This window comes from Malaclemys terrapin, chromosome 2 (genome assembly GCF_027887155.1).
Source record: "Malaclemys terrapin pileata isolate rMalTer1 chromosome 2, rMalTer1.hap1, whole genome shotgun sequence".
NCBI classification, from domain to species: Eukaryota; Metazoa; Chordata; order Testudines; family Emydidae; genus Malaclemys; species Malaclemys terrapin.
Window position 1 is genome coordinate 33,636,516 of NC_071506.1, and position 19,782 is coordinate 33,656,297.

The 19,782-nt window shown below is 43.9% G+C and overlaps 1 protein-coding gene across 4 annotated transcripts in view; it reads right to left on the minus strand.

The window, feature by feature from the left end:
- OXR1 (oxidation resistance 1) overlaps positions 1 to 19,782 on the minus strand; it is a 465,986-nt gene that overhangs the window by 284,482 nt on the left and 161,722 nt on the right. For 3 of the 4 annotated variants that reach the window (XM_054017343.1, XM_054017342.1, XM_054017340.1), the window contains exon 2: positions 1,224 to 1,423. In XM_054017343.1, coding sequence (XP_053873318.1) covers positions 1,224 to 1,423 — 200 coding nt within the window. Of the gene's footprint in view, positions 1 to 1,223; positions 1,444 to 19,782 lie in introns of those variants that run through there. The other variant, XM_054017341.1, reaches the window with a different exon arrangement.

A 19,782-nucleotide genomic window follows, 5' to 3' on the forward strand; every position in this document is an offset into this window, starting at 1 on the left:
TTATAAACAAAATTCTGACTCCCTGTCTCGGGGGTGCAAGCTGGGAGCAGTACATCTCCTGTTTTCTCTGCAGAACTCATTACATTGCACACTCAGGCTGCCTGAGGTTTGCAGTTCGGGGGGCAATGCCCCCAATGCCCCCACCTCCCAGACTCCACCCATGCCTAATTTTGTGCTCAATCTTCACTTCCCTTAAGCAGTAAGAGGAAGGCACATCATCAAGGAACTGAGTTGGAGATTACCGTAGCGGAAACACAGCAGTTCCATGGCTTACTCCCTACTCTCCAGCCCACAGAAGTCTCTGTGTGAACTCCATGCAGTCAAGGCTCTGCAAGTTGGGTGAAATCCCCACAGCCTTCTACACAAGAATGAATTTCTCTTTTTTGAGGAGAAGTGTGGGGTGAATTTGTCCAAGGAGAGGAGGCAGGGCAGCTGAGGGAGCCGAGCAGGAAAACAGCCTATATCTAGTTCATGCTCCTTTTGGAACTGGACAGACAGCTGATTGGGAATTCCACCTGGGATCCACATAGTTCTGGAAGAACAGACTCCCTTCCATGACTTCCACCTCCTCAAAAAGGCTGATGGTGAAGATATGAGAGACTCCTATGGGGTCACATCCTGACCCCATACACAACACTTTACTTAGATTTCACCTAAAGTACTTCAGACCACTACAAGTCCTTAGGAGATAAGTGTTGCAATCTGAGGTGATGCTGAAGTTGAACGGCGTAACCTGAAAGAATGGAGTGCGGGTACTGAGCTGAAGAGTGAGGTTTTGAAAAAGTAAAAGCAGAAATAAACGCTGAAGGAAAGGATGCTTGGAAACAATACTAGATACATTTTTTAAAAAGTCAAAAGTCAAATTTACCCTTGGTAGTTTATACTGCCTGTGAGCTATAATTATGGCATCTCCTGTTTGACATTATTTTTAAAACTTGAGACTTAGGCCTAGTGAAACCAAAAATAATAATAATAATAATAATAAAAGCAAGTGGAATGGTTCTATCACTTGAAAAGTCACATTAACAACACTGAATTTCTCTGCAAAAGAACACTCTTTAATGTTAGCATCAGATAAAGACTATAGCCCCCAGTGAGCAATAAGGAAGTCAGAAACTCTGTTCCATCCAGCTAAAGAACACCTGATTGACTGGCCACCAATGTGGGCATGCCTTCCACATACTAGTTAAAACATTTGAACTGAATGATGGCTTTAAGCTCACCAATGGTGTAGTATCTCTTCAGCTCACTCCTCCGTGGATTGCGCCTTTGTGTATTTGTGGTGTTGTTCTGCTCCTCTTCAGAAGCAGCTGTGTTAGTGACAGGTATCAATTTACTGGCTTGTGGGGCCTCTTGTGCTTCTGCTGCCAAAGGGTTGTATCCTTGTGCAGTAACATCTACAGACTGGGACTTTTTCTTTAACCTAGAGGCAAAAGAAAACATGTGCTATTAATCCTTGTTTTATAGCTACAATATTGAACTGCTTTTACTTTACAAAGAAAAGTGATGCAATAAATCAACAACATATTTATATTACAGTAGTGCCGAGCAACCCCAACTGTGATCAGACTGTTTTTGTGGTAAATAAGTAGTGAGATTGTAAACCCATTGGGGCAAGAATGATCTAAACACACCAGTCAGATAAGAGATGGGAGGAAGGAAGTATTATTGTCAGAACTGGGGGAACTGAGGCACAGAGAAATTAAGTAATTTGCCCACGGTGGCACAGGAAATCTCAGAAATGTAGGACTGAGAGGGATCTCAATAGGTCATCTAGTCCAGTTCCCTGCACTGAGGCAGAATTAAGTGTTTATCTAGATCACCCCAACAGGTGTTTGACTAACCTGTTCTTAAAAAACTTCCAATGACAGTTTCCACAACCTTCCTAGGTAATTTGTTCCAGTGCTTAACTACCCTAACAGTTAGGAAGTTTTTCCTAATCTCCGGGGATCCTAGAAATCCATTTCCCACAGAAAAACGCAGAAAAGCACAGAATTTGCATCTTTAGAGAATATCTTTAGTTTTTACATTTTGTGAAAAAATAAAAACGTATACAGTAGAACCCTGTTTATCCAAGCCCCCATTATCTGGCTCTCCGTATTAACCGAACTGGGGCTGATACCCGAGCTCCGGGCAGCGGGGCTCAGGCTGTCAGTCCAGAGCGGCACTGCTCCAGCTTCAACGGAAGCCTGAGCCCCACCATCTAGGGATCACAGCATGAGCCCCACCGCCCGGGGCTGAAGCTATTTGCCCATTCTCTGGATTATTCAAATTTTAGATTATGCAATCTGGCCCGGTCCCAATTAGACTGGATAAATGAGGTTCCATTGTGTATTGTGGCTTGGTAAACTAAAGTTCAGCGTTCCATTTTAATCCCAGAAAAACACAGATTTTTATGTTTTTGTTTTTTTTTTTAATTAGAGAATTTTGGTTTTTCTATCACAGAAAACTAGGATCCCTACTAATCTCTAACCTAAATCTCCCTTGCTGCAGTTTAAACCCTTTACTTCTTGTCCTGTCCTCAGTGGTTAAGGAGAACATTTTATCACCTTCCTCTTTATAACAACCTTTTACATACTTGAAGACTGTTATGTCCTCCCTCAGTCTTCTCTTCTCTAGACTAAACAAATCTAGTTTTTTCAATCTTTCCTTGTAGCTCATGTTTTCTAGATCTTTTATAACTTTTGTTGCTCTCCTCTGGAGTTTCTCCAATTTGTGCACATCTTTCTCAAAGTGTAGTGCCAAGACCTGGACACAATACTAAGAAGACGCCTTATCAATGCTGAGTACAGTGGAAGAATTCTTCTTGTGTCTTGCGTACAACACTCCTGCTAATGTATCCCAGAATGACCTTAGCTTTTTTCACAACAGTATTACATTGTTGACTCTTATTTAGTTTGTGATCCACAATAACCCCAGATCCTTTTCTGAAGTACTCCTTCCTAAGCAGTCATTTCCCATACTGAATTTGTGCAACTGATTATTCCTTCCTGAATGTAGTACTTTACATTTGTTCTTATTGAATTTCATCCTATATATTTCAAACCATTTCTCCATGTAAAGTTAATTTTGAATTCTAGTCATGTCCTCCAGAACGCTTGCAACTCCTCCCAGCTTTCGATCGTCTGCAAACTTTATAAGTGTACTCTCTATGCCATTATCCAAATCATTTAAGAAAATAACTCAGACAGATCTCTGCAGGACTGCACTCAATATGCCCCTCCAGCTTGATTGTGAACCACTAATAACTACTCTCTGAGTACATTTTTCCAACCAGTTGTGCATACACATATAGTAAGTTTGTCTATGCTATATTTCTCTAATTTATGAGTAGGTCATGTGAGACAATATTAAAAGCCTTACAAACGTCAAGATATATCACATCTACTACAAACCCTCATCCACAAGGCTTGTTACCCTGTCAAAGAAGGATATTGTGTTGGTTTGATATGATTTTGTCTTGACAAATCCACACTGACTGTTACTTATCACCTTATTTTCTTCTCAGTGCATACAAATTGATTTTTGATTATTTGCTCCATCATCTTTCTGGGTACCAAAGTTAATCTGACTGGTTTATAATTCCCTTGGTTGTCTTTATTCCCCTTTTTACTGATAGGCACTATATTTGCCCTTTTTCAGTTCTCAGGGATTTCTCCTGTCCATCAGGAGCTCTCAGAGAGAAATTGCTAATGACTCAGAGATCTCTTCAGCAAACTCCTTAAGTACTCTAGGATGTATTCCATCAGGCCCTGCCAACTTTTCTATTTTTGCCTCAGATCCTACCCCATTTACACCAACGTCCACTATAGTAGCTGTGCAATTACTGCTACTTTTTTGGTAAAAACTGAAACATTTAAAATTTTGGCCTAGCTGCATTTTTTGTCATTGTCTTTCCCTCCTCATTGAGTAATGAGCCTACCCTTTCCTTGGTCATCCTCTTTCTTCTAATGTATGGCAGAGCCTTAAATTGACTCCAGATCGTCTGAGTCCCAATCAAATGCCTTAGTCACAGACCATCAGTCCATAGTGACTGTAGTTTCATATTTTTCCTACTTTACATACAGGTATTACATCACAATTATTATTTTGTTTATAGTAGTTTCAGGTCCCAGACAAAACGAGTAGCGATTTCTTCCCCTAATACATTACATTAAATAAAAACTTTTATTAAGATACAATAGTGTACTGACTAGTGAACCATGAACAGAAACAGACAGAGAGAAAATGCATTTACAAATGTTGTCTTTCCAGTGTCTCATGTACACATTGAGCTTCGTGATATGGCTGCCACCCTCAGCATGCCCTTCCGTGATTACATTATCTAAACACGAGTTTCAATAAAATTATTCAGCCATTAGAGCACACAGTGCAGAATATAAACACACTGGCTGAGGGCTTGACTACCAGGAAAGTTATATTGGTACAAGCCAAGGTGTGAGTTTAATAGAAATAGTTATACCAGTATAAGTCAGCATGTGTACACTCATATATAAAAGTACCTTTGTTCAGTTTTAGCTATGCCACTTGGGAAGGGGTTTAAGCTAAATCTAAAAAAGCCATTCTTATACATGGCTAAGAGTGTCCACACAGGAATTTATACCAGTATAACTATACTGATATTGTTATGCTTATAAAAAGCACACAGACTCTTTTTAAAGGGGATAAGGCAATATGCCATGTTTATTGAGAGTACAATTTAAGCATTAAAATCAGCATATGCTTCCATTCATACACATACATGCACACCAAAAGGTTCTGCAGCTGGATCTTATAGTCACCAGTCCTTAGTGTTGCTCAGTCCGTTCCAGTGGCCAGCTGAAACTGCACATGAGAGAGCGGAGCTGGGCCTCTGTCGAACGCGTTCGAAGCGCCACAGATGCAGAACGAACCCAAAGTCCCATGGAAATACACCCTTCTTTTATAATAATACGTTCCCATACAAGTCTCTGGACCTTGTTGTGTCACACTGGAGCTGTTAATCACGAGGTAGTCAAGGTTGCTCCCAATCAGCATTATTTGGGTTGTTACTGAGAGTATCCGCAGCTGTTTCTTGTCTCATCCCTCTAGCTCCACTCTTTATCTTGTCCTTGGGGTGTATGCCTTTGCTTTAGGGTCGTCAATCTGCTATCCGGGTGATTCTGATAATAAAGTTGGTGCCTCTCAACTCCTCCACTCCCTTCTTGACCATCCGGCCCAGCTGCCTTTTCTCAGTTAATTATCATACATTCTTCACTCACATATCAAACAGTAAATAAGGCAATAATTAAAGCCATAAAACTTCTATCCATCTAAGAACAATCACTAACACAATCAGCAAAGAATAAACTCAGAACAATTTCTTCTTACTAATTCAAATCTAGCAAAATGGAGTATAAAGCAATATAAGCAAAATGGAGTACAATTTACTTGAGACAATTTCTTCCCATTAGGCTTTTGCCCTACAATACAACGGGTAAAACTTTCCTACGTAGACAATCCCGATCGTCAAAAGCCATGTAGGGGATTACAACAACTGATTCCTATTAATTTTCAGTAGGAGTTGAGTGTACATCACTCAGATGGCTTTGAAAATTTCAGCTGCTGCATTCAGATGCTCTACAGATTGTTACAACAGCAATGTAAAAAAGTAATCCAGCCCACCCAATTGTGCAGGAGAGAAATTTACAAAAAACAGAATCATATTGAAGATGGTATTATACAGTCAGCATCCAACATTTCAGGAACCCACCATATACCTATAAACTTAAAATAGGAGCTGCTATGATACTGCAGTCACTGCTGGCTGAGAAATGTTCATGTTTTAATGAAGCGCACTGCACTGGAATTGCCAGGAGTGAAAGAAATTTTTCAAAAGTCAAATGTTGAATGAAATGTTTGTAAAATATATATACCTGATTTTATTCTAGAAATAAAAGGGATTTGTGATACTGCATTATAAAATTACTTTGAGACAGAAGGATGTTGTGACCCATGGCCAGAAAGGGTTAAACATCCTGCAAAATAAATGACTCACATTCAACTCTTAAAGACATGTGAGGAGATAATGTTTGGTTTTGTGTATTTACATATATATGGGTAGTAGTGGACAATGTAATCAACGGTCCCTGTCCATGCTGTATTCTGCTAATTCAGAGATCAAAAGAACATTCTAGAATTTAAATGAATTGTAAACACGGGATATCTCTGTATTCATCTCTCATTGAAATGTATAGAAAATAATTTGTAAATGGTGAACGAACAAGCAAATTGCCTTATCATCCAAATTATCTTTTATTCCCCGAGGAACTCCAAGTTGTCAAAGAGGACATGAAATTGTATAAAAGATCCTTGGGTCCTGATCCTGTTCATCTCAGATCTGCTTAATGCTTCATCGGGGAAGCTTAAGCCACCAGATTGGGATCCCAGTGCTGACTGGTCTTCCCTGATATGATACTGGACATTGGACTATAGCCTATGAACTACTTCTGAAAGAACTCTTTGCAACTACAAAGCTATGTATCTGAACCTCAATAATTAATCTCATGTCTGTATGTATATTGATCTTTTAACTCATACTCTCTCTCTTTTCTTTTTAATAAATTTCAGTGTGGTTAATAAGAATTGGCTATATGCGTGTATTTGGGTAAGATTCTGGAATATTCATTAACCTGGGAGGTAATGTTCTACCAGTCCCAAAGGATTGGACACCTTTTCTTTTATATGATGAAATAAGATTTTCAGAAATCTTCATCATATATTACTTGGGTACCTGGATGGAGGCCTGAGGCTGGGTCTTTAAGGGAACGGTGTTATTGGTTTTTGGGCAACCAGTGAGGTAATAAAGAAGCTGTTTTATGCTGGCTTGGTAAATTTAAGTATTGAATTATCCACCAGCTTTGGGGTTTGTCTGCACCATTCTTTGAAGTTCACCCTAATTGAATTACTTCAGCTGGCTCCACTGGGACTCCAGTCACAGATGTTAATAATGCTGAACCCAAGGAAGTTTTGTTTTTGCCAATTAAAAGTGTCAGTGCCCTGTGATGTGATGCTTAGCAGCATTCCTCTTAACTCGATAGTATCTACTTCCAGGAATGTTTACTCTATTCACTGGTTGCAATGGATGAAGGTGCTCCTAATGTCAATGCAAGGATATGGTTTAAGCAGGGAGATGGGTTTAGTAATTATAATAATAATAAATAATAATAATCATGATTGTTATTAATTGTCAGTAAGTTCTACAGGACAGGACCATCTGTAATGCACATCACACTCATTTTGGTAGTGTAACCCTAATAAATATATAATAAGGCCCTACTTCATTCACAACATGCACACATAGCTTGCCCCATACACATTTTTTTGCAAATGAATGGCTATTAAATAATCTTGGAGAGTTTGGGGATTCACCTGCAGTTCTACAGCAATTTCCAGAGTTAGCAGATACAGCAAAGCAATCACTATCAATCTTGCCTAATTCTGTGCATGCTGAGTCTGCAGTATCTCAGTATGGACAAGTCTTCACAAAGCAAAGACAGGGCACGAAGGAGACCACTGTAGCAGGGTACACTGCACTAACATTCAATGCCTGTAAAATGTAAAAGGCTAAAGTGACTGCACTTGATTTCTTCAGCAGATGTGTTATGACTTCTAGTCTTCTGAATTTTATATTGTACCAGGCACTTTTTAAAAAAAAATGAATGTAATATAGTTGCAGCAAAATGTTTGGTTATCAAAAATATTAGCAGGCAGATGATAATACTTGAGGGTTTATATCGTTTCAACAAAAACTTTTCTTAAACAAATAGGTCTACTCTGGTTTTTCCAAATTACTGTTATTCATAAAGGTCCATTATTACTTTTCTGTAATTTTCCATGTATTGTCTGCAACTCAGTCGCAATTACTGGAAGATCATCCTGTGATTCAAATAGGGCCTTAATAATGAATGAGGGGGTCTAATCCAAGGACAAATGGCCCAGATGAGTAGCTGGGTGTGAGTTTCTCCACAGGGCCAGGAAGCATGACTGACTGCCCTCCACTTCCTGTCCTGACCCAGCTGCTCCAATTGTTAAAATGTGAGTGCCACCTCACTGGGACAGGACAGGAAGACTGATTCCAACCTTGCTTCTCCTCTGCTCACTCCCTGCATGCTGTTGTTCAGGAAGCCCTGTGGAGACGCAGAGAGAAATTCATGGGTATTGCTGTGGTCAGGTAGTGCTGCTAGGAGGGCCTTTGTCCATCCGCTGTTAGTGGGGACATTTACTCCTCTGATGGCAGTATGCAAAGCATGAAGAAAACCTCCAGAACAACTTGATCCTGACTAATCTAATGCTTGTGAGACATATCCATGAAAAACACTATGTGCTCCACCCCGCCACACACACACAAACCCAAACCAACCTGGCAGGGACATGTACTGTGATCAGTCCTTGGATGAGAGGCCACCAAGGAAAACCCAGAGTGCTGATGGAAACTGGTGGCAATTGAATAGTCAGCACTCTGCTGATGGCAGCCCGGATACAGCAAGGTACTTAACCACCTGCCTAACTTTAATGGGTTAATGAGACTAATCACATGCTTAAAGTTAAGCACAGAATTCAGTACCTTGCTGAACCAGGACTCAGTCAGTACTGAACCAATGCCCCAGAATAGTTTTAGGTGCTGCTATGCTACTGGACTTGCCATATTTCAGAAGAGACTAAAGAAATGTCCCAATATCTTTTCCACCATTAATTATTAAAGGGTCTATGGCATGTTTTTGGAAGAAAACTTATATCAGGAATTTGTGACGTTGCCACATTCCAATTTTGAGCAATTATGTTCTGCCAGTTTGAATCATACTCCCACTGTGGTTTCAACAGGCTACAAACCTATCTGTGAGACAGTTCAATTAAGAGAGCTGTAATTTGCAATGTAAAACTAGTTAGTGGAATGGCTTGCTGCACAGTGCAGCACATGTTGATTGTTGTTATGAATGTGATATGCTTAGAAGTAAATTACTAGCACAGCTTTGCTTGCCTATATTTTATAGTGATATGATGACATTTGCTGTCCCTTTTGAGAAGGAAAAATGCCAGGTGACTTCTTCACAATACCGTTCTGTCATTGCAGCCAAAAAGATATGTTTCCACCAAAAGCATCCCCAAAGCTGACCAATAAGTATTAGAGTTTAATCCTGCAAGGTTCTAAGCACCTCCCTATCTATGTCAGAAAAGCCATGACCATGATAAACATACAGACTTAATCATAGGGTGGGCTCCAGAGTCAACTGCACAGATAAGGCTGTTTTGAATGCAGTATTTAATTTTAATTAAAATAAAACACTTTTGATTACATTTGAATTCTATCACCTCAGGCAAATAACCTTGAAGATAAACATCCTACCTACCTACCACTGCTCAAGGCATTTTGATAGCAATGGAAAACCCCATTTTGTTGCTGTTTATACCATGGGGTTACAGCAGCTTAGCTAAGGAGACATAGCTATGCCACTGCAGCCTCCGAAGTGTAGACAAGCCCCAAAATGGGCACTAAGTCTGTTAAAATACCACTTTATTCATTCCCACACTCAGAATCCAATCAGGGGCCTGTCAAACAACCCTTTGACTGTACAAAAACAAATACTTGCTTTGACCCTATTGACACAGGACTTCATTTTCAATTCTATAGCAAGAAACAAGCATTTTATAATCAAGCCTCGTTCTAAGAAATTTGCCCTATTGACTGACAATATTGCATAATAGCACATTCACTCTTCACCACTTCTTGCAGGCATGAGACCAGAATGAGTACCATTTCAGGAGAGCATAAAAGTCCAATTTGGGATTTGCAACATAGGCAGCTCTTGCAAAGTTAAATGTTCATTATTCAAAACAGTCAAATCAGCAGAAACAACATGAAAAACCCTGTGCTTGACAATAGGCTAGGGATGAGGGGCCAGATCCATAAATGTAATTAGGCACCTGCCTCTTTAAGTGCCAAAGTCCGCCATTTAGGCACCACTGACATTCTCAAAACCAGTGCTCAGCTGGCATCTAGCTCCATGTGGTTCTCAACATTTTTAGGCTCAGGACTCATTTGTAAATCTTGATGGGTTGTCATGACCCAATAAATAGGTTTAGTGCAAAATACTTCTGGCTACTAAATATTTCTTGCCCACAAAATATAATATACATTAACATAATAAACACTAAATAAGTACATTGTGTGTACCATAGCTCCTGCAGTTCCTGTCCCCGGGCTTGGCTCCCTGCTCTGTGCATTGCAAATTCTGAAGTCGCAGCCCCACTCAGGTTGGGCATGGCTGGGCTGACCAGGCCAAATTTGTATGAATAGCATTATGACCTGGTGTATGGGTTCACACGCCACTCAAATTTGGCCCAGCTTACCCTCCATCACCATGATTGAGCGGTGGCTGGGCCAAATCTGAGTGGTACTACGACCCTATGCACTGGGTCCCAATACCTGAAGGGAGCCCAGCCCAGCCCAGCCCAGCCACATGGGACCAAAGCCACAGTTGCAAGTTCAGTGCAGGGCACGATCTGCAACCCTTTCTCTACAGTGCTTCCCCCCAGGCCTCTCACCACCCAAGGGCAGGACCTGACCTCGTTTCTCCCCACCACACTGGGCCTCCCACAGGACCCTTTGACACATTCTGGCCACCCAATTTTGAGTTGTGACTCACGGGTTGAGAAACCCTGTGTAACCCTCACACCTTCTGGGTGTGGTGTTCTGTCCCATCTAGTGGCACCGAGAGCAATTAATGAGTCTGCTCTACAGCGTTAGCTAAGAGCCAGTTGGCTTTTAGCTCATGCGGTAGAGGCTCATGCTTTAAGCTCCAAGTGGTAATGCTGCCCCACAGATAACAAGCTACTCCAGTGATTCCCAAACTTTTTGGTCACATGAGTCCATTTTGAACTTTATTAATTCCCATGTCCCCAGACAGCATGGGGGATGCCATTTTGCAGAGCAAAGCAAAATGGTTTTCTCCACACAGCACAACCCTGCACGCACCATACAGGCGAGATCATGCTGCATGGACACCAAAATGGCATCCTCCACATACTGGAGATCACGATCTATTGATGGTGCAGCCCCACTTGGGTCACAACTCATTGTTTGTGAACTGCTGAGCTACCTGGCACTCTCACTGAAGCCAAAGCCCTGATCACCACAAAGCAGGATTCTCAAACGAGGCATTCCCCACTTATCTTGACTACCGGGCGGAGGATTCCAATAAGGGCAGGGTACCTGAGGGTTAGGCATTACAAAGCCCGAGTTCCTTTGTGGCTCTAGCTAGAGGTGACTACAGCTGTCAGCTTCTGTGTTATTTCAGAGTTTTCTGTTTTTAAAAATAATGGGAAAACTAGAAAATGAGTGACCAAGGGAGTTGTACAGCTGTTACTCTATCCATTCCACAGGAGCCTGTAACTAACTTTTCAGCAACATTTGACACAACTGAGCAAAAGCCTTTTTCAATATTGTTCCGTTTGACATGTATGGCCCTGCTGCAGTCCACGCCTGGACAGAATGGCAAGCAAGCATTTCAATGGCATCAGTGCGACTCGTATGACTTGGAAAAGCATCTTATCAACACACAAGAGCTAACAAGAACTAACTTGTGTATTTCGTGTGTTGTACTGAATACAAGGATTGCAAGGAGCAATACTTGAATTAAAAATTGTATAGACATTATGATGGTCTATAAGTTGTCCTTCTGTATAACTACCCTAAATAGAGAGCACTGTGATTGTTAATGATTAGAGGATTAAATCAAGGCTAAGCCCCTGCCTATTTTATCACAGAAGTTCAAGAGGAGAAAAAAACAGGGTAATATAAAATAAAAAGCTTGTACTTCCTTGAGTACCAAAGCAGGCATGAAATCCCAAGATGGCCAAAGATCATTGTTTGCGGAAGGCTGTTTGGTGGCCTATGTAAAAGGAGTTGGTGCTCAGTCCATTGCCTGGTGGACACGCATCAGACAACAAAACCACAATTTGGCAGTAGCTGACCAGCTCATCCAACAGGCCAAGAACTGAATGAGAATGAAGACTGAATTACCGCCCTATTGACTGATGTGGTCCCTCAAGGGTTGCAGCGCATTAGTGGGGTGCATGAGAGGGGATACTGAACTGGCATTCACTCTAGATGTACAAGGAAGGCTAAAGCCCCAGTTCCAGAAAGGAGGTACATCTTTCAGAAACACTGTTTGATGTGGTGCACAGGCATTAAACAAAGATACATTTCACACATCTGCTTGTGTAATTCAATTGTGTCACTGCTAATGTCTCATTAAAGCAAGCCATTTGTTTCTGTTTATACCACACAGTATTTTATTTAGAGTGGATGTCACATGCTTCATTAATTCCAGCCATCAGAGACTGTCTATGCAGTAAATCCTCCGTTGTACTAACTTACTGGTATAGGGGCAGTTATACCAAGTCTGTCCCATAGTATCCTGCCAGACTACAGATTTCCTAGGCTTTGCTCATTTAGCTAAACAGGGAGGGATGTGTGGTTCCTGAGTTGTATGGTGATATATACTTGTGCATAGCACGATTTTGTAGGAAAAAACACCACTCAGGATACAGACTGTTTTCAATGAACCACTTGCATTTTGTATTGTAGGCCTTGCATGAAGAATGAAAGAAAACAGAAGTCAGGAAACAAAAGTTAACAATGGACACAGCATGAATTCACAAATGGCCTTGCAAATAATATGTAGCTAGTAGATAAAGAAATATTAAGAGGAGAAATGTTTGATACGCTTGCAGTTGCAGCTTTGCTTACTAGCACACTTTGTAATACTTTGGTAGTTCATTATATTGACAGGGATTGGTTCACAAAATTGACAAGTCAATTGTAAAGTGTGTGATACTGTGTACAATGTAATGTGAATGTGTTAGTCTATTTTAGAATCTGTAGATAATCTGATTTATAATTGTGTAATTTGTAGTTGTGGTGCAGACTAGCCCATCGCCCTACACCTGAGCCCGATCACCTCAGGTACGGATTTATGAAATGTCAATAAAGAAACCTCAGTGATAAGTGCGGATTCAAACCGGGCTTTGGATACCAGAGAACTCAATATAAAGCGTTCTACCAAAACTCAATAAAATGCTCTGGATAAGCCAAGGGGAAAAGGTCTCGGAGGGAATCCCTGCATATATATAGCTCATTGTGACACTGCAGCCAATATTCTTCATAGTGATATTATTATGATATGGTTATAGCATAACTATGATGCATTTTATGCAAGATGGATCATGTGAGATGTCATCGGAAAAGTTATGATTTGCTGAATATGATTATCCTATTTGTACGTGTAACTCTGACAGACCCCGTTCATCTGTGGGTGGGATCGAACCGGGGACCTCTAGAGCTTAATGCATACGCTTCTATCACATGAGCTAAAAGCCAACCAGCTGTTAGCTAAGGCTGTAGAGCAGACTCATTTTCTCTCTCTCTCTCGAAGTGGTCTTGGTGCCACTAGATGGAACAGAACCCCCCACCCAGGAGGTGTGTGGGTTACATATGCATGTATCATTTTTGTATCTGAAGTTATGAATATTGACTATATATCTGTATTTCAAATGTAGTTAACCTGGGTAACGCCCACCAGACAAGATGCTTTCAGTCTAGATTGGGGTGGACAAACTTTTTGGCCCGAGGGCCACATTGGGGTTGCAAAACTGTATGGAGGGCCAGGTAAGGAAGGCAGTGCCTCCCCAAACAGCCTGGCCCCTGCCCCCTAACCGCCTCCTCCCACTTCCCATCCCCTGACTGCCCGCCTCAGAAGCCCCGACCCATCCAACCCCCCTGCTCCTTGTCCCCTAACCGCCCCCCCAGGACCCCACCCCCATCCACCCCTTTTGCCCTGTCCCCTGACTGCCCCCATAACCCCTATGCACACCACCGCCTCCTGACAAGCCTCCCGGGACCCCACCTTGTATCCAACCACCACCCCTTGTTCCCTGTCCCCAGACTGCCCCGACCCCTATCCACACCACTGCCCTCTGACTGGACCTCTGGGACTCCCACATCTATCCAACCCCCCCTGTTCCCCATCCCCTGACCCCATCCACACCCCTGCCCCCAACAGGCCCCCCGGGACCCCACGCCTATCCAACCCCCCCATTCCCCATCCTCTGACTGCTCCCTCCCCGCAGAACCTCTGCCCCCTCCAACCGCCCCTTGCCCCCAGTCCCCTTACCATGCCGCTCAGAGCAACATGTCCGGCAGCCGCGTGGCTGCGGGGCAGAGGACCGACCGGATGTGTCCCGTAGGCCATAGTTTGCCCACCTCTGGTCTAGATAGTTGGTTGGGAAGGGCCTATTCAGGGCAATGAGCCATTAGGGAGAACAATAGGCCTTAGGACACAATTATCTCCCACTTTGTGAGCCTTTCTGAGAATGCTACAAGCAGCCTGTGAGTGATGGCTGCTATGACTCTACAAGGACATGTGACCAGGCTATATGATTCTGGACTCCATCATGGGATGTCAGTGGTTTTCCACAGACCGGCCTTTGGAACAAAGGGTTCACGCCATATGCAAAAGCTATATAAGGCAGGAAGTGACATCATCTGTGGTTCTTCATTCCCCACACAAGAAGACTCTTGGAAACACCTGAGGAACAAAGACTGAACTGGGGGAAGTGCTGGACCCAGGCTAAAGGGATTTCTACCCTGTGTATGAAACACCTGGGAATTCCAAGCTGTAAAGCAAGTGCAGCTTACCTCTTAAGAATCTGCAGCCTGCTTGTATCATTTCTCAGGGTGAGAACCTGCTAATTCATATCCAATCTATCTAGTATATTAAGCTTAGTTTGCATTTTTTGTTTATTTGCTACGTAATCTGCTTTGATCTGTTTGCTATCACTTGTAATCACTTAAAATCTATCTTTTGTAATCTCTGCTTGGCTACCACAACTGTGCATTGTTCTCTTCACATTGAGGGAGAGGCAGACCGGTCTTTAAAACCATATACTGGCCAGATTTGACCAGTTCCAGATGGCACCCTGCGGGGAACCCATCACACTCATTATTCTGAGCATGCAACTACAGACTTTTGTGTTTTAACTTTAAAAACAACCACTTCCATGGATTGCTTCAGTTATCACCTCCGCTTGACCAACTGGCTCCCCTTGTTCTAAAACAGCAACTTTGAGTGATAGGTCACTTTGAAGGTTTTCCTCAATCCTTTCTCCATTAACTCCCAATGCATTTATTGTCTGGAATTCCATTCACTATGCTTTCTTGTAGTCAACAGGGTCAGGGCCAGCTTTAGGAAGTGCGGGACCCAATTTGAACATTTCTGGTGGGGCCCCGGCAGGTATGACTAAAAAAAAAAAACATAAAAAAAAGTCTTTCATTTCTTAGCAACCGGTTCCCTATAAAAAGTTCTGATTTAAGGGATGTGCCACAGTATGTATTTTTTGTACCAATAGGGTTACCCTACGTCCGTATTTTCCCAGGAGGAATTTTTAAATTTAAAATTTAAAAATTCCTCCCGGACAGCGATTTAAGAATTACAAGAAGGCAGAGCTACAACGAACACCTTAGAAATAAGACCACTAGATATGTTTCTTGCCTATGCTCCCTAGATTCTTGAAAATTACTTATTTGTTGTAGGCAAGAGAGAATGCTAAATACCATCATTCATATGAAAATTTCATAAAATAGAGGAAGTCTTATTAACCTTTAACAATGGTTCCAATTAGCTATGCAATTATAGTTAAAAACACAAGGAACAGAACAGAATGTGTAGGTGGTGAAAGGAAATGGAGGCCCTAGCTCATTGACAACAAGCAGGGAAACATCTGCTTACTTCAACCTCCAACATTTTATAGGATATAAGGAATAAGAAAACAGGGCTAGAGGCTGAAGTCTTAATCAGATGCTTAGAAAGAAGCCAAGGGATTCTATCTAAGTAGCTCCCAGCTAATCAGACAGGAAGAAGCCTCTAAGGAGACATGGCTTCAGACTCATTTTTTAAAATTCGGAGTGCTAAGGCCTGGTCTACACTAGGCGTTTATGTCGAAGTTAGCGCCGTTACATCGAATTAACCCTGCACCCGTCCACACCGCGAAGGTATTTAGTTCGATATAGAGGTCTCTTTAATTCGACTTCTGTACTCCTCCCCGACGAGGGGAGTAGCGCTAAATTCGACATGGCCATGTCGAATTAGGCTAGGTGTGGATGGAAATCGACGCTAATAGCTCCGGGAGCTATCCCACAGTGCACCACTCTGTTGACGCTCTGGACAGCAGTACGAGCTCGGATGCTCTGAACAGCCACACAGGAAAATCCCCGGGAAAATTTGAATTTGAATTCCTTTTCCTGTCTGGCCAGTTTGAATCTCATTTCCTGTCTGGACATTGTGGCGAGCTCAGCAGCACTGGCAATGATGCAGAGCTCTCCAGCAGTGATGGCCGTGCAATCTCAGAATAGAAAGAGGGCCCCAGCATGGACTGATCGGGAAGTCTTGGATCTCATCGCTGTGTGGGGCGATGAGTCCGTGCTTTCCGAGCTGCGCTCCAAGAAACGGAATGCAAAGATCTACGAGAAGATCTCTAAAGACATGTCAGAGAGAGGATACAGCCGGGATGCAACGCAGTGCCGCGTGAAAATCAAGGAGCTGAGACAAGGCTACCAGAAGACCAAAGAGGCAAACGGACGCTCCGGATCCCATCCCCAGACATCCCGTTTCTACGAGGCACTGCATTCCATCCTAGGTGCGGCCGCCACCACTACCCCACCAGTGACAGTGGACTCTGAGGATGGGATATTGTCCACGGCCGGATCCTCGGACATGTTAGCGGACGGGGAAGATGAGGAAGGAGAAGAGGTGGACGAGGCAGTCGACAGCACTCACAACGCTGATTTCCCCGACAGCCAGGATCTCTTCATCACCCTTACAGAGATCCCCTACCAACCGTCCCCAGCCGTTACCCCGGACACAGAATCTGGGGAAGGATCAGCCAGTAAGTGTTGTAAACATCTAAACATTTATTTTTAACAGAACAGGAATATTAACAATTAAAAAAATGGGTTTCTCATGATTAGTTTGCCCTAGGCGCTTAACGGTTCAGTCATGGGCAGTGCAACTATTGAAAAAAAAATCTAGCAATGTCCAGTTTTGCATGATTGTCCTGCCCAAGCCGCTCTACTGTTTAGTCACTGCTACAGCAGCTAGAGTAAAATGCGGTCTATATGTCCGGGGATGGAGCAGAAATCCTCCTGTGACATCTCGAGGAAGCTCTCCTGGAGGTAATTGGAAATCCGTTGCATTAGGTTCCTGGGGAGAGCGGCCTTATTGGGTCCTCCGTAGTACGACACGTTGCCGCGCCACGAGACAAGCAAGTACTCGGGAATCATTGCTCTGCACAGCAGGGCGGCATACGGCCCTGGTCTTTGGAGGCTTTCCCGGAGCATTCTCTCTTTCTCGCTGTCAGAGATCCTCATGAGGGTGATGTCGCTCATGGTGACCTGCTTTGAATGAGGTAGGGGAATGTTAGTGTTGGGACTGCTTTACCGTTCCTTTACAGAACTGTAACCGCTGGTTTGCAGCCACGCGGTGGAGGCGGGAGAGGGGCAGCCGAAAGGGATCGTTCCCCAGGACAGCCGCGAGGGTGTGGGACAGGAGCAGAGTTCCTGCTTGCCGGATTGCTGGCAGCAGGGACCGACATTGATTTCAATGTGAAATGAGGCCATTGCTAATATTAAAGTTTTAAGCTGCCACGAGTCTACGGCTTACCATGTCTGCCTGCAACAGAAATTCCGTTGTCCTGACACGCTTCTCAAATGTGCTGTGCAAGACCCCAGGCACTGAATGCGAAGGCCGAGAATTCGACCTTGTGCTGAGTGCGCATGTGATAGGTGCTGTGCATGGTCTTGTTCACAGAGAAAGACTATGTTCTTTGTTCACAACTACATTTATCTTTCTGAGGAATTCACTCCCTTTTTCCCATTCCCACAGCCCCATCTGCGACTGTCTCACAACCTAGCCTGGCATCACACTCCCAGAGGCTAGCGAGGATTAGGCATAGGAAGAAGAGGACACGGGAGGACATGTTCTCAGAGCTTATGGCCTGCTCCCGAGCCCAGGCAGCACAGCAGACCCAGTGGCGGGAGAACTTGTCCCAAATGCAGCAAGCAAACATGGATCGGGAGGAGAGGTGGTGGCAGGAAGACCAGCAGGCGACTCAAACCCTGCTTGGACTACTGAGGGAGCAAACGGACACGCTCCGGCGCCTTGTGGATGTTCTGCAGGAACGGAGGCAGGAGGACAGAGCCCCACTGCAGTCCATCTCTAACCGCCCTCCCCCGCCACCAAGTCCCATACCCCCCTCACCCAAAGTGCACAGAAGGAGAGGCGGCAGAGTCCACGCAAACTCTCACTCCACCCCTGCAGAGAGCTCTAGTAGCAGAAGGCTCTCATTCCCCAAAATTTGACAAGTTCTTTCCTTCCCGCCTGACACAAGCCCCCGTCCAAGTTTCACCTCCCAGTTCCATGTGTAGTTGATAATAAAAAATATGTTTCTGTTAACTAATGTTTCCATCATGTTCTTTTGGAGGAGGGGGGGAAAGGGGGATGGTAATTGGACAGGACAGTCACCTTTGGCAGGGTACATAGGCGGGGGCAGGTACAGCAGCAGGGCACATACACAGTGCAGTGACTAGTTGCCCTGGTCAGTCTGGGAGGTGGTTTTCATGTTCTGTAGTGGGGGGTGGGTTGCTCTGTGACTTTGTGGCGGGGGAGGGCAGTTACAGATCTTAAGCGGCGGTCCTTATGCAGGATCACAGAGCCACACAGCAGGAGATCTGTAACCGTCCTCCCCCTGCCACAAAGTCACATAGCCCCCCCATACACACAGTCCCGATCAGGAGGGGTGACAGGCTCCGTTGAAAGAACCAGCCCACCACAGCGGAGCCTGTCAATCCTTGAGTTTAGAAGCTTTCTTTGCGTCACTACACTACACCCGCTCCGCACCACAATCCGCGTTCCAGTTTTAAAAATTCCCGCGAAAACAGTAGTAAAGAAAACGGTGTTCATTAACAAAGTAGAACTGATTTTATTTCGAAACGTGTGTTGGAAGGGGGGGAGAAGGGGCTATGTAACTGGAGAGGATAGTCAACATTAACTGGGTAAAGAAACGGGGGCAGGTTCGGCTTCTCTGTACACAAACTTTACAGTCACAGGTTACCCTGCTCACTCAGGAACCTAGCTTTCAAAGCCTCCCGGATGCACAGCGCGTCCCGCTGGTCTCTTCTAATCGCCCGGCTGTCTGGCTGTGCGTAATCAGAAGCCAGGCTATTTTCCTCAACCTCCCACCCCGCCATAAAGGTCTCCCCCTTGCTCTCACAGAGATTGTGGAGCACACAGCAAGCTGCTATAACAATGGGGATATTGGTTTCGCTGAGATCACAGCGAGTCAGCAAGCTTCTCCATCTCCCCTTGAGACGGCCAAAAGCACACTCCACCACCATTCTGCACTTGCTCAGCCGGTAGTTGAAGAGTTCTTTTTCACTGTCCAGGGCGCCAGTATAGGGCTTCATGAGCCAGGGCATTAGTGGGTAGGCTGGGTCCCCGAGGATGACTATAGGCATCTCCACATCCCCAACAGTTATTTTGTGGTCCGGGAAGTAAATACCTTGCTGCAGCCGTCTAAACAGACCAGAGTTCCTGAAAACACGAGCGTCATGAACCTTGCCCGGCCATCCGACGTAGATGTTGGTAAAACGTCCCCTGTGGTCCACCAGTGCTTGCAGCACCATGGAAAAGTAGCCCTTTCTGTTAATGT